This window comes from Tubulanus polymorphus, chromosome 2 (assembly GCF_964204645.1).
Source record: "Tubulanus polymorphus chromosome 2, tnTubPoly1.2, whole genome shotgun sequence".
Lineage (NCBI taxonomy): Eukaryota > Metazoa > Nemertea > Palaeonemertea > Tubulaniformes > Tubulanidae > Tubulanus > Tubulanus polymorphus.
In genome coordinates, this window is record NC_134026.1 from 19,682,083 (window position 1) to 19,697,507 (window position 15,425).

Genomic DNA, 15,425 nt, shown 5'->3' on the forward strand with positions numbered 1-15,425 from the left:
ATTCAATAAAACGATTCTTTAAACGGGCCACGCTTCGAACATTATTCCCTCTGGGTTCGAAAATATTTCAAATTAGTTTCGTAAATCTTATTGCATGTGTTTCATCATTCGGAGTTAAGTATTTTACTCAATAAATTGTGTTTAGACCCAATGAAACTAGCAAAACAACATCGAAAGTATTTAACACGCTAAGGATATACAGTATTTACGAATTTAAAACTTTTACATAAGTATAAACTGAAACTAACATCCCATCCATCTTTTGTCCTTCGAAATCGGACCAACCATTGGATCGTTACCAGTTCGGGTATAATAACTACAACATTAAGATATAAGCATATCACGTTTAGTTTACTTAATTTGAAATTTAAAAAGGATGACTACTATTGTTGATAAACGCACTTTAACCGCAATTTCAGAACTGGAGCCAAAGTCAAATAATGAATTTGATCCTGCCCACAGTGACCATGCCAAGTCAAATTAAACCTATACTCCTGTGAAACTGAAGTCAATGTGACTGCAAAACTGGGACCGAAGTAAAACGAAAACTACAACAGCAGCGGAAATTGAGTCAAAACTTTATGAGCTTTCAAACGAGAAATGTCGAGAATCTACTTACTATTGTCCCTGAAACATAAAGATTGTGTTTCCATGCATGGTTGCCGAGTCTATTTCACCTTGCGGTGCGTTCGGAAAATAATCGGCTAACTTGTACTTCTTGTTTTTATCCTGATCTTCAGAGAACTCCCAGAAATATCCGTCCTAAAATAATCGAATGATACTCTTCATGCATCCACAGCGGGGATCGAAATGTACGGTCTGATCTAAGATTTCCACAAGGTATGAGGTATTAGAAAAGTGCTCAAATTACTAAAGTTGAAAACACTAAAGGCACTGATTCATCGGAGTATACCTGTATGTTAAATTAGATACCTTCGATGATCACGTTTATAACATTACAAAACCTATGGCCAGCTATGAAATCTTGTTCAAATAACATCTAATATTATATATAGAATTATATATTCAAATATTGCGCGAAGTTAAGAAGGGATCAGAGCTACCGAGATGAACACTCATCATTCCAGCGATTACCGGAAACGGATGTTTCGCGAGACTGTTGCTCAGTTCATCAGATATAATGTGCGTTAATAAGGCTTTGTCCTCGTTTCAAGACTCACCTCAAGAATGACAGTCCAGCCGACGAAATCCAGAAAAGCGGCTTCTGGATTATGCGGGAAGTCCTGCCTATGGCTGTAGTCTTTCGGGTAGCCATTGTCCAGATGGAAACGATGTTCATTGCTGTTGTATCTATAACGCCACAGTTTTCTACCTGTAGTTCAAAGAAAGCGATATTTGTTCAGTCCATAACCATTTTCCATTGGAACAAAAGTATCAAATCGCTATTCAATTACGATTAGATAATTGGCTTCACGCACACATTCGAATGCGAAATGTGATATTGCCAAACGACAGGGATCTCACCTCCGAAAACTAGAGCGCTTTCCGTGCGTTTGTCGTACACCGCAGCTTGTATCGGTTGACCCGGTTCCGGAATCATCACATCTCTGACGTCAGTTTTCCGTTCGACACCGCTTCTATCGGATAATTCGTATACCGTGTTTTCGTGGAACGCATAGGTCAATCCATCAGGGGCTGTAATATGACAAACGTCTTTCTATTTAAAAAAGCGTAAGTTCGTCGTCCATCTCGTCCATTTCATGCGCTGGAGAGTTGCCAGAGAGTGTTGCCAGAGGCGCGTCGCGAAGACGTATGCACTGGGAACGTGGTATTATAACTCGCAACTAAATGATACATAAGTACATATAATTTTCTTAGAGTTTAGAGCTCTCTACACGTAGAAAGTAGTACATGCCAAAACGCGTATGGAGAGGAATAGTTGAAACCTTGAAAAACAAGATGTGAAGCTAGATTTCAACAACTACCGAAGGAAAATTCAACATACAACTTTCAATGAAACGATATTGGGCATTAATCATCAATGAAGATACTGACTAGATATAACGGCATCGAATGAGCCCTGACATGGTCCTGAGCCTGGTCTCATAGTTTTAGGTTCGTTTGGCTTGGCGGTCGTCCGTGGAACTGGACCACCCTTCTTACCTAGAATGAATATATATATGTTTTGAAATCATAGAATATTTTGGTCAATGTTATCTGACTCATCCATCTGACTCATCTTCTTTGTAATTAGGCATACACGCTCTTGTGATCTTATCGTCTAAAATTCTTTAAATAAGGAAGTTTTTGAATTGAGAGTTCTCAAATATAGTGATGAGGACTATTTCCGACCTGAATTGCTTTTGCGTTAAGTTGGACTCACCATACAGCGATTGAATAGCGCGGACATCGTCGTCGGGAAGTCGAAATTCTTCAAAGCTCGTATAGCCTTGATACCACGGCGCCATAAGGGCCTCGGGGACTTCTGAGTGGGATAGTCCCAGACCGTGTCCGAGTTCGTGCGCGGCGACGATACGAAGGTTCGTTCATACAGATAATTACCGAAGTTTTCGCTATATTTTTTAGATATGTATTTCATCGATCATTGTAGACTTCTGTAATGATTTTTTTTCATTTTTGAAAAACGGTAATTTAAGCGATTTTGCTGCAATAGTTTTACTGGTCTTTTTTCCTTCAGTATATATAATGCCCTACATAGTCACCTTTGCTCATTTTCGGGCATGTCCGGCGAGAAGTTAAGAATCTTCCATGTAAACGTATCTTTCGGCCATTTGTCTAGAAATTAGTGTCAAGATACGTATTAATTCGACGATAGAGATAAAAGGGAAATCATTTAGCTATTAAGGATTATCAATTTCATAGTTGCGGAACTTGATCGAACATAGTCGATACATTGTCGATTAAAGAAAAGTATGATTAAGCACGAAAAGCCTCATTCTTCAAACAGAAAATGTACTTGCAATAATTGTAAAATCTTTTCAAAGGTATCCCGACGGATGGAGTTTACGTACTAAATGTTTCGTACATATCTGGAACAGCGAGATTAGGGGTTGACGTTTTCCTATCAGGCATGCCACAACGAGGAGCATAATACATAAATAGAGCCCAAGAGGGTTGTTCCGTGTGTCCGCAGCGGCACGTAGTGATACTAGCCTGTCCTATTCATATTGAATGGACATGCAACCAGTCTAAGTATAGCAGGGATAAGTACCGTGACGAATATCGACACCATCAGGTTCGAATCTCTACTGGGAGGATGGCTCGAACGCGATTGAAACAGACTAGTGTATAGGCTTTTTTGGTGTGACGCTGTGCGTCGAAACTTATACGCTTGCCTGCAGGCATGTCACTGAAATATTTTCGTCAACGACTAAGTACAGCCTACGTCTCTACATCTCTCGTAGGTATAGCTCGTTACATTCATTCCTGAGAGACAAGTGCGTTCGAATATTGTTGGATCCTTACAGAGTAGGGGGCAATACCTCAAATGCCGTTTCCTGCCGTAATTCAATGGTCGTAGGAAATCAAGGTCCGAACGACGTAAAGCAAGCTATATAACACAGGATTGTTTGGAAATGTACGTGTCGCACGGGAAGATTGATTAGTTTTGCCGCCCAGTGCGGTGCACGTTGAAACCTTAACTTAGAAAATGACTCTGCTGAATGACACTGAAGTGTTTTCGACAACTCGCCGTTCCGAACCTGTGTGCAAGCACCCGCCATATAGGTGGGATTACGCGTTTAGCGTCTATTTGTACTTGGGTGCTTATTTTCCCACTGCTATCATCGGAATATTACTCAACATCGTCACAATCATAGTGTTCAACAAAATGGGAGTCGCTAGCTATCGTTCCATTATTATCCTGGCTTGGTTCGACCTTTTGTATGTGATCACGGTGTTCATCATGTACCCGTTCCGTATCATGATCCTGATAACGATATTTGGCTATAGTCCGATATTTGGCTACGATGATTGGTATTTCGGCCACGAGCTGATTATTTGGACGTTGCCGTTATTCTTCGCTTTTCAGATGTCCCGTAACTGGGCGGTAGTGATCGTCAACTTGGAGAGGTTGTTTGTCGTGATGAGTCCGCTTTATTATAAGCGTTTCTGGGGCAAGAAACAGCTCATAGGTGTCACTGTGTTCATATTCATATTTTCTGTTTTTTGCAACTGGCCATTTTTCTTTCCGCTTACTTTACCGGGGCCAGCAACGTGGCCTTGTTTGTATCACGGTCCAGGGCCACGCGTATTCACGATGGGCGCATTCGGCGCCAAAACGATCCGCACCATATTCGATTATAGTGCAGGATGGGCGGGACGGTTTACTGGTTTCACGTATTTGTATATGATGGTCATAGTACCGCTGTTTTCGTTAATCATTGTGAACATCGTTTTACTGTCGTTCATTTTACGCCATCGATTGGCGAAACGGCGTCAAATGTTGTCAGCGGACGGCGTTTCGAAAGACAGCCGGTCTCAATCGACACACGAGGCGAAAATTTTGAAAATGGTATTATCCATCGTTCTCGTATTCTTTGTTTGTGAGATCCCGGCCGGGTTAGACAGACTTTTTTACTTCGTCTGGAGAAGTTTTGGTATAACGGTCAACATCAGCGGTGACCATTCGATGGTTATGAGAAAAGTTGGTATTTTGCTCAGCTGTGTTGACTCATCGCTCAACTTCATCATTTATTGCGCTACGAATGATATCTTTAGAAAGGCGGGCAGTAAATTATTTCGCTTGCATTATTTCGGTTAGCTTGAAACGCGATCACCAATCGCCCAACCGTCACATTTTCAATATCCTTTGTCGTAGCATTGGTATTATATTTACGAGATATGTTTTCGAGAAAATGTGTTATATCTATTCATATACGAAAAAGTCATTTCGAGCTATGTAGTAAAGAGAATGTGTTTTGGAAATCCTTGACATTAAGATGGGAATGAAATTTAGATCCAAAAAAAAACTTTTATCCTATCGATGGATGTTAAGAATTTGCTCGGAAATTTATATCTGTTTTTTTTCGAATTAACTGCAGTTTGATATCATTTAAAATCATTCCATTATTGTTGGTGACACAAACAAACTGACGCTTACCTAGTCTCTCCCCCCCCCCAACTATTCTCGATTGTGTTCTTTTCTTCGGTTGGACTAGGGTCCAATTTGTACAATCTTAAAAGCAATCTGCGAATGCCAGCAGCCTTTAAAATCGAAAATCTGCCCGCATGAAATAATACCGATATACAAGTATATAAGTCTGTGTACGTTGGATATTAAGTTTTATTCAATAAAACGATTCTTTAAACGGGCCACGCTTCGAACATTATTCCCTCTGGGTTCGAAAATATTTCAAATTAGTTTCGTAAATCTTATTGCATGTGTTTCATCATTCGGAGTTAAGTATTTTACTCAATAAATTGTGTTTAGACCCAATGAAACTAGCAAAACAACATCGAAAGTATTTAACACGCTAAGGATATACAGTATTTACGAATTTAAAACTTTTACATAAGTATAAACTGAAACTAACATCCCATCCATCTTTTGTCCTTCGAAATCGGACCAACCATTGGATCGTTACCAGTTCGGGTATAATAACTACAACATTAAGATATAAGCATATCACGTTTAGTTTACTTAATTTGAAATTTAAAAAGGATGACTACTATTGTTGATAAACGCACTTTAACCGCAATTTCAGAACTGGAGCCAAAGTCAAATAATGAATTTGATCCTGCCCACAGTGACCATGCCAAGTCAAATTAAACCTATACTCCTGTGAAACTGAAGTCAATGTGACTGCAAAACTGGGACCGAAGTAAAACGAAAACTACAACAGCAGCGGAAATTGAGTCAAAACTTTATGAGCTTTCAAACGAGAAATGTCGAGAATCTACTTACTATTGTCCCTGAAACATAAAGATTGTGTTTCCATGCATGGTTGCCGAGTCTATTTCACCTTGCGGTGCGTTCGGAAAATAATCGGCTAACTTGTACTTCTTGTTTTTATCCTGATCTTCAGAGAACTCCCAGAAATATCCGTCCTAAAATAATCGAATGATACTCTTTATGCATCCACAGCGGGGATCGAAATGTACGGTCAGATCTAAGATTTCCACAAGGTATGAGGTATTAGAAAAGTGCTAAAATTACTAAAGTTACACCGGGGTACACCTATATGTTAAATTAGATACCTTCGATGATCGCGTTTATAACATTACAAAACCTATGGCCAGCTATGAAATCTTGTTCAAATAACATCTAATATCACATATAGAATTTGACGTTTTCAAATATTGTGCGAAGTTAAGAAGGGATCAGAGCTACCGAGATGAACACTCATTATTCCAGCGATTACCGGAAACGGATGTTTTGCGAGACTGTTGCTCAATTCATCGGATATAATGTGCGCTAATAAGACTTTGTCCTCGTTTCAAGACTCACCTCAAGAATGACAGTCCAGCCGACGAAATCCAGAAAAGCGGCTTCTGGATTATGCGGGAAGTCCTGCCTATGGCTGTAGTCTTTCGGGTAGCCATTGTCCAGATGGAAACGATGTTCATTGCTGTTGTATCTATAACGCCACAGTTTTCTACCTGTAGTTCAAAGAAAGCGATATTTGTTCAGTCCATAACCATTTTCCATTGGAACAAAAGTATCAAATCGCTATTCAATTACGATTAGATAATTGGCTTCACGCACACATTCGAATGCGAAATGTGATATTGCCAAACGACAGGGATCTCACCTCCGAAAACTAGAGCGCTTTCCGTGCGTTTGTCGTACACCGCAGCTTGTATCGGTTGACCCGGTTCCGGAATCATCACATCTCTGACGTCAGTTTTCCGTTCGACACCGCTTCTATCGGATAATTCGTATACCGTGTTTTCGTGGAACGCATAGGTCAATCCATCAGGGGCTGTAATATGACAAACGTCTTTCTATTTAAAAAATCGTAAGTTCGTCGTCCATCTCGTCCATTTCATGCGCTGGAGAGTTGCCAGAGAGTGTTGCCAGAAGCGCGTCGCGAAGACGTATGCACTGAGAACGTGGTATTATAACTCGCAACTAAATGATGCATAAGTACATATAATTTTCTTAGAGTTTAGAGCTCTCTACACGTAGAAAGTAGTACATGTCAAAACGCGTATGGAGAGGAATAGTTGAAACCTTGAAAAACAAGATGTGAAGCTAGATTTCAACAACTACCGAAGGAAAATTCAGCATACAACTTTCAATGAAACGATATTGGGCATTAATCATCAATGAAGATACTGACTAGATATAACGGCATCGAATGAGCCCTGACATGGTCCTGAGCCTGGTCTCATAGTTTTAGGTTCGTTTGGCTTGGCGGTCGTCCGTGGAACTGGACCACCCTTCTTACCTAGAATGAATATATATATATATATATATATATATGTTTTGAAAGTATAGAATATTTTGGTCAATGTTATCTGACTCATCCTCTAGTCCTTCTTTGTAATTAGGCATACACGCTCTTGTGATCTTATCGTCTAAAATTTTTTAAATAGAGAAGTTAAAGAATTTGAATTGAGAGTTCTCAAATATAGTGATGAGGACTATTTCCGACCTGAATTGCTTTTGCGTTAAGTTGGACTCACCATACAGCGATTGAATAGCGCGGACATCGTCGTCGGGAAGTCGAAATTCTTCAAAGCTCGTATAGCCTTGATACCACGGCGCCATAAGGGCCTCGGGGACTTCTGAGTGGGATAGTCCCAGACCGTGTCCGAGTTCGTGCGCGGCGACGATACGAAGGTTCGTTCCGTCGTCCGATCCTTCCGTCCACGTCTCATCCTCGTCGAAATGCGCGCGTCCATCTTCCGGGTAGAAACAGTGGGCCAAAGTACCACCTGGAATTTTACGGCACTGGCGGCATAGAGAAAATGTGTACGATAATATCATCGATTTAATGATGTCGTTAAGTACCTGGTCCGTCGAATGGATAACCGCAGCCGTGTTCGAATGGGCCGAATCCAAGTTCAAAATCCGCTTTAGCGTTCCTTGACACTTCACTGAATTCTATATTTGTCACTTCGTGCCAATAATTAAAAGCCCGTTCGAAAGCAATTCTATGATTGATCAAAGATAAATGCATATGGTGTACATGGCGATTTTTTAGCATACAGATAATTACCGAAGTTTTCGCTATATTTTTAGATATGTATTTCATCGATCATTGTAGACTTCTGTAATGATTTTTTTTCATTTTTGAAAAACGGTAATTTAAGCGATTTTGCTGCAATAGTTTTACTGGTCTTTTTTCCTTCAGTTTATATAATGCCCTACATAGTCACCTTTGCTCATTTTCCGGCATGTCCGGCGAGAAGTTAAGAATCTTCCATGTAAACGTATCTTTCGGCCATTTGTCTAGAAATTAGTGTCAAGATACGTATTAATTCGACGATAGAGATAAAAGGGAAATCATTTAGCTATTAAGGATTATCAATTTCATAGTTGCGGAACTTGATCGAACATAGTCGATACATTGTCGATTAAAGAAAAGTATGATTAAGCACGAAAAGCCTCATTCTTCAAACAGAAAATGTACTTGCAATAATTGTAAAATCTTTTCAAAGGTATCCCGACGGATGGAGTTTACGTACTAAATGTTTCGTACATATCTGGAACAGCGAGATTAGGGGTTGACGTTTTCCTATCAGGCATGCCACAACGAGGAGCAGCCATTTTGGTTATTGTTTCCGTGTCAAGGACGCCGGTCTCCGGAAGCATGGCCATATGCTGAAATTCTCTGAAAAGTTTTCGCTGTTTAGAAAACACTCTCGTGGAAAATGTGCGTTCGATGCTTTTATCTATTAGCGATTATCTTTATCAGGTCATGTGGTTAGAATTTGCTTTATTTAACGAAGTAGCAACTGCAATAGACAACCTTATAGACAATCCCGAAATAGATTTGACCATTCCTTTCATTACAGATTATCAAGATGATATTTCGACGGAACGATTACGTTTGACCTTTGACAGCCAGTCGATGAAATTCATAAAGAACAACATGCTTCCGTTCGGAAGTAGTTCCCGTTGCGGAAATCTCCAACCCCCTTCGAAAGTAGATGCTTACTTGATTGCCTTCCTTCTAGCGACATAGCTGTGTTGGCCCTTGGCTCCTGGCGGTAGCGTTTCCAAATAGCCGTAACGTTCCAGATAGCCCTATGTTAAAATATAGTGAAATCCCACTGGTGGGGTCGGTTCATTTGAAGAAGCCGTTTCTATTGAGCCCGATGTGAGCCTTGGTGCATTCATTCTTTCATATCTATAGAACATTACTATCACTTTACTAGAGAAACGGAAATCGACGTAAGTATCTTGGATATAACTTATATCATCCATAAAAATCGATTTGGAAAAATTTTGTTTCGTTAATACGCAGCAAAATCTCAAAATTCTACAAATTGTTGGAAAACGTTAACACGTTGCGAGGTCACGTGCCGATAATATCAAATGTAAAACAAAGGGTTAATGGTTGGTTATGGCGATATTTCATGTTTCATTAACATTTAGAAGTAACTGACATGATGGCACCAATGTCGAAGGCCTTTTTGGTTACTCTGAGTACGAACTTTTTTCCAAGAAAAAAAGTAGGTGGCTAAAGGGAAAAAAAGTAAAAAAAAGAGGTTTTTTATAATAGGCTTTTTGAAATTGAAGGAACAGAAAAAAAATTAAAATTGTGATGAAACAAAATAATGATGGAAGGAATGAAAAACAGAACTAACTCTTTTCGCAAATCACGAAAATTAAAAAATCACAAATTGAAAATTCCGATGAGCATAACTTAGAGATTGAAAGTACTGATGTAAACACGAAGGAGGATTTTTTATTTAATCATTTTTGCAGAATTCCCCGGATCCGTACTCCAGATAATTAAAAAAGACTGGCCTATATGCCCGCATTCCTTATTCAAATTTTTATGCATCATCGGGAGCTAAAAGATCTTACGTATATATCCATTCTCAATATTGTTACTCACGTCCGGATCGACTGTTTTATTCAGATTTCGGCAATCGACAGTGACACCTAAAAAGGCCGCTGCGGCTACAACGAATACGACTGCATTCATCTTCGACGTTCAAAAATGCTCTACTCAACTTACGGCTATGGTTTCTAATTTATTCGATTGTTTGGACTGTTTGCGCAGACTGCGTTTACCCGTTACGTGTTTTCAAACGTTGTTAACATGACAGATTCGAATATATTCGACAGCTACAAGTGCATTTTTACAATTAATTTCTATCATAGCGGATATGTTCGATCGACATGACATATATAAAAAATGACTGATGTGTCATTTTGAATAAAATGCGTAGGGTGTTGCCCTAATTTACTCCCACCATTTCTAACATTTAATCTCCCCCTTTTATATTTGCCTTTGCAATTTCGTACTTCCATATGTTTCTCGCGAATCATTTTCTTCTGTTTTCGACGTTGTTTGATTACTTCATATTCATGTGTCCAAGTAATGAAAAAAAAGTTAATATGTAATTGGCATTTGATTTGAAATATAGGGAGCGTTCAAATAGTACGTACGGCAAATTTTGCTGTTTTTTTTTTTAAATCCGCCTACCCCCTTATACGATCTCGGTACTCATTTTTGACCCCCAACCGATTTTGTAAGAACCCCTCAACCACGAATTGCATAATGTTATTGTTGGCCTACCTTCAATTTGAAAAACGCTCAGAAAGTCACTAGAATTCAATAGCGACGATGTGTCTATTAAATAAAATCGCGTAAATCGATGATATTAGGATACTGTAATCTAATATTTCGTATCAATGTTTGACGTAATTTTGGATCTCTCGTCGCGTCAGTATACGTAATATTTACTTAAGAGACGCCCTATCAGAAAAGTACGCATATTTTTCTTTGAAAACGTAGCTTTCGTCGGGAACGTATAAACTACTTTAATTTGGGAAGATAAAGACCAACAAGGCATATATAAGACTAAAAATTGGTTTTCGAAATGGCATATATTCATGTGTAGATATGGATATGTCATGTGTAGATATGGATATGTAGTGTGATAGTTGAATCAATTTAAGATCCATCGCTAATGGTGCCAATGAATATAATTTGATATAAATGTCATATGGTTCCACTGTTCTCACATTTATTCCCACTACGGCATCATTTTCACGGATTTGCTGTATAATAACACATGTTATAGGAATGATATTGTAGATTCGGTCCTGAAGTTTTCGGATGGCAACCCGTTGGTACCGGGGGCCGATTATTCGGCGGAGGCCCGGCGAAGTTATTGAAATGGTATTGTTCCTCGGTGGCCGTCATTCCCGCTACGGATTGACAAGTCCCAGAGCCATAGACGAATAGGTAAAACGACTTATCGGTCGGTAATTTTATGGGATTAGAAATTGCCGAGCTGTCGTTCATACAGCAAAAATTGATTGAAGTTCTTTGAGGATCATATGTGCCAGTCGGAAAAACTCCAGTATTGGTGTTTAGACGGGAAGTGTCGTCAACCCATTCAACTGTTCCATCGTGCAAACCTTTATAGAATTCAAAATACTTAAGTTAGTTTTACGATAGTTCCTCGGATAAGTTATATGCAATAATTTCATACCTTTTGGGCAGTTTTTGTACATGAATATACAGTAGGAACCAGCAGGCCATTCGGTAGACACAGGCTTAATCGCGTCGCTGGTTTTCATGCAAAATCTCTGCGTTATATCCGTCGTAGAAAAGGAACCGGGGGGAAAATGTATTCCGGGAGTGAATTGCCCGGCGTCCCTGGACGTTCCCTTTTGAAACCTTTCTCCTTTTTGCCAGTTGAATCCGAAGGAACTCGGGCAGCCCTCGTCCGTTTCGTACAGCCCGTACGTACCCGTTGGCCATTTAACTAAAAGAAACGTGGTAAATGAAGTAACTTTCAGATATTAATAACATCTCATTTCAAACCAGTTTTAATCATAATCTTGATGAAACAATCTGCCCGTGTCGCCACGTTGGATACAAGTCCGAAAGGTTTCCGTGAGCTTAAGTTCATTTCAACGTTTCGACTACTTTCGTAGTCATCCTCAGCAAAACTGTATTCGGCATTGAACAGAGTATACACATAAGGTGAATACAGTATTCCCGACTATAAGCGCGAGGATAGCCGAAACGTGGAAATGGACTCTACGGGCGGATCCAGCCAACCGCTATTACCGCTGGGGCGTATTCACGTTTGTAGAAGTGCCCTTCTATTTTTCAACTTCTGGTAGAAGTTATTAAAATGGTCAATTTGAATAATCGAAAATCACAACAAACTTCATGTTTCTTTAAGATTCCATCCAATTCGTTCACATTGAAATGAAACGATTGGAGGTTTTTATGATATCTCATTTTCTCTTTGCGTCCACCTTAGAATGCAAATATTGAATCTTTGATAGTCGATGAAGGTTAAAAGATAAGACGCCTTCTCCTTGAACGCGTGCTCGTAATTAAAATCCTAATGTAATAAGCCGTTATAAGACGTGATGAGTAATAAACTTGTCATAATATCACATGAATTCGAACTGATTCGAGGATTATTATTCGTGAAATCGTTCGTATTTTAGTCGAATACGTGACAAGACCAATCGGATCGGCTGCTGCCGCATAGCCGTATATCGGATTAACGCGAATGAAACGACTGACATGTCAACCGTAATGAAACCCACAAATCGACGACTTATACACGTCAATTATTTACTACTTAGAAATTCAGTTAATCTTATTTCGCTGTTGATATTATTTTCACATCGCTACCGGGTGTTACGGTGAAGTCATATTTTCAACAACTGGCGTCACCAACCGAGGGCAGGTCCAAACGAACTAGGAAGGTTCGAACCAAATATACCAGAGGCGAATTCATCCTGTCAAATTAGATTAAATTTGATTTTCCAAATCGTAATTTGCTGGTCGTGTGTCCAAATCAGATTCACACAACAGGGTAGATTTGACGATTTGTTCAAAACCGCTGACACTGTCCCTGGTTATTGACTATTATGTCGACAACACATGAGTTTTCAGTTTCACTTTTTGAGTTTTTGACCAGTTTTTGATCAGTTTTCCTAAAAGCTAGGAGCAGCTTTGATAGGGTTTTTCCATTTGATAACCATTTGATTATGAATTCTAAAACAACCAGGGGACATACGTATCGAGTTTTCAACAACAGCTAAGAAGAGCATGTTCTTTTAATGGCAGAAACCTTCTTGTGAAAAAGAAATTGTGAGTCCGCCATCTTTGAATCGCATCAAATCGTATCAAATCAACCTCCGGTGGAGATTCGATGATTTGATATTATGCATTTGAAATCGCGTTGAATCAAAACATTTTACCAAATCAAATTTGATTATGCCAGGATGAATACGATTTTATCTAAAATTCCAATCTGATATGAGAGGATAAATTCGCCTCAAGACTACAAATGGCGTCCATGCACGTCTCACCAAATGGCATGTTGCCCGCGAAATCCAGAAACTTAAAAAAAGGGTGAACCAGATATATTGGGATACAACACCTGAGGAAAGCAACTTTAAAGAGAGTAACAAATATTGACAATACATGCAAATTTGATTTCCTTGATTTGAATAAACGCTGTCTTGATCTTTAGTAAACCTTGTTAAAATATCAATTCTCAGAAATCAGATATTTTGATTGGTTTAAACATGTATGTTTCAACTGGTCGACATATCTGATGTCAGTGAAATTTTACATTTTTTGAAGGGCTGATTAGTATTTCATCAGATCGATCCCTACAGATGGCCTTCTGCTGACAACGGAATAACAATTCGACAACTTCTTTTTCCAGATTTCAAAATATCAGTTCAGAGCTTTTTCGCGTATTCTGAAGTTTGAAAAACTCGTAGCGGTTTTCTCTATCCCATCCCTTTACTTGATAGCACAACGATGAGGTCATTGCAATCGGTGGAAAAATAAAGTATTTTCTCGATCAATAATCAAGATCGATTCTCGATCTTCCGAAGGTCACTTGGTAATAAAGGTATTGAATTATTCGCTTTTGATTTGGTGCTGTTCGAACTCGACAAGCAGAACGGGCGGAGATCTTAACGGTGATTTAATAAGCACGTTTGACATGAAAATACGCTTTAATACTAGAATCGATCTGTGGCTTAGATTTTTGTTTTTCAAAAGGTTTTATCGAACATAAACGGATCATTCGTTCGTAAATCATCGTATTACCGTTACCACGCGAGAAGGTTGACTTGACGCTGAACCCAACTAGCTGCGTACTAACATAAACCATTAGGCCGGTAGAAAAAATTCCAATTATTTGCTTCGATTTAATAAAGAAAAATATTCGACTGCTGACCAAACAACTATATCTGTACTTGCATTTCCGATTTCAAAACCAAACCCTGTTTCGCTCCCGGCAGATGTGGTGGGTTTGTAAGGGACTCCAAATCAAAACATCAAATCAAACGAAATCTACCTAACAAATAAATAACAGGGTCAATCCCTATTCTATGATGAAGAAATTATAATCAAGACTATGGGTATCAGGGAATGAATCAATAGTCTTTTTTGTTTTGGTTTATTGCAGGTAACTTGAATGCATTTGGAATACGGTTAAGTAACCTCACTCTGCAATACGTAACCTCTTTTAGATCGAAAAAAGTTCTTCAGTGTCCAGTTCCAAACTTACCCGCATCCGGATTGTGGTCGGCATAGAAGGCCAAATCAGTTACCGATATATTAGCGTTGCTACCAGAATCTGTATACATCCAAAGTTTGCATTCTTTGCCCGCTCTCTCGTACGTAAATCCGACGCATGTCTCGATAATCGTCGTGCACAGCGAGGCACAACCCAATTTCGTATCGGTCGAGTTCGTGCTCAGTTCGGCCCACGGGTACGCGCCGGCGGGAACTTTTCGATACATCGTTTCTCGCCGCAAAGCGGTCATATTCGCGACGAACCCCGTCGATAGCAAGGTCCAGAAAGTTATTCTTACAAACGGCGAGGAAGCCATTATTTCGACTCGATACGCCGGCGAGTGGGATATCTATACGAAATCCAAAAATCTCACGCAGACGACACGCGAGTGACAAACGAAAGATTTGTAACTGAAAATGATCGTAGGTGATGACATTCGGCGTTATATATTTGATTGATTGCGAATTCAAACGTATTAGGCCCATACGGTAGATCGGGCAGTCGTTCCTCTACAGATGGCTTGGTAACTAGATATAATGATTGATCGTTGATACCTTGCTTCCTTGCGCTTGCGAGAATCGAAGGCGATTTTAAGCGTCGAAACGAGCTTTTTCGGTTAATCCTTGCAAATTGAATCATCCCGCGATTTGGTTTATCCGCGTCACCGTTAATTAAACAAGTAAATGTTCCTACAAATAAATCACTTCGCTCCGAGGCAGGCATTCTTGCAATTACATGTATAATAT

The 15,425-nt window shown here is 39.4% G+C and overlaps 5 protein-coding genes and 1 long non-coding RNA gene across 6 annotated transcripts; 1 reads left to right on the forward strand and 5 right to left on the reverse strand.

The window, feature by feature from the left end:
* Positions 1–177: 177 nt before the first annotated feature.
* On the reverse strand, positions 178–1,631 carry LOC141900766 (matrix metalloproteinase-C-like). Its single transcript, XM_074787794.1, has 4 exons — positions 1,486–1,631; positions 1,182–1,333; positions 620–762; positions 178–316 (listed from the first exon to the last, which is right to left on the reverse strand). Exons 1-4 carry the CDS (start codon positions 1,559–1,561, stop codon positions 244–246), a joined length of 444 nt encoding a protein of 147 aa, XP_074643895.1. The 5' UTR covers positions 1,562–1,631; the 3' UTR covers positions 178–243.
* A 6-nt stretch (positions 1,632–1,637) lies between these two features.
* Positions 1,638–2,368, reverse strand: LOC141900767 (uncharacterized). The gene is made up of 3 exons (XR_012618763.1): positions 2,345–2,368; positions 2,017–2,124; positions 1,638–1,656 (listed from the first exon to the last, which is right to left on the reverse strand). It is a non-coding gene; the product is annotated as an uncharacterized LOC141900767 (long non-coding RNA).
* A 1,263-nt stretch (positions 2,369–3,631) lies between these two features.
* On the forward strand, positions 3,632–4,744 carry LOC141899008 (uncharacterized). Its single transcript, XM_074785158.1, has one exon. It carries the CDS (start codon positions 3,632–3,634, stop codon positions 4,742–4,744), a length of 1,113 nt encoding a protein of 370 aa, XP_074641259.1.
* Positions 4,745–5,445: 701 nt separating this feature from the next.
* On the reverse strand, positions 5,446–6,951 carry LOC141900624 (matrix metalloproteinase-C-like). The gene is made up of 4 exons (XM_074787603.1): positions 6,735–6,951; positions 6,431–6,582; positions 5,888–6,030; positions 5,446–5,584 (listed from the first exon to the last, which is right to left on the reverse strand). Exons 1-4 carry the CDS (start codon positions 6,808–6,810, stop codon positions 5,512–5,514), a joined length of 444 nt encoding a protein of 147 aa, XP_074643704.1. The 5' UTR covers positions 6,811–6,951; the 3' UTR covers positions 5,446–5,511.
* Positions 6,952–7,513: 562 nt separating this feature from the next.
* LOC141899009 (collagenase 3-like) lies at positions 7,514–8,743 on the reverse strand. Its single transcript, XM_074785159.1, has 4 exons — positions 8,617–8,743; positions 8,308–8,380; positions 7,940–8,082; positions 7,514–7,863 (listed from the first exon to the last, which is right to left on the reverse strand). The coding sequence occupies exons 1-4, from the start codon at positions 8,741–8,743 to the stop codon at positions 7,514–7,516; spliced, it is 693 nt and encodes a 230-aa protein (XP_074641260.1).
* A 2,373-nt stretch (positions 8,744–11,116) lies between these two features.
* LOC141899010 (uncharacterized) lies at positions 11,117–14,995 on the reverse strand. Its single transcript, XM_074785160.1, has 3 exons — positions 14,671–14,995; positions 11,605–11,880; positions 11,117–11,530 (listed from the first exon to the last, which is right to left on the reverse strand). Exons 1-3 carry the CDS (start codon positions 14,993–14,995, stop codon positions 11,157–11,159), a joined length of 975 nt encoding a protein of 324 aa, XP_074641261.1. The 3' UTR covers positions 11,117–11,156.
* Between the last annotated feature and the right edge of the window lie 430 nt (positions 14,996–15,425).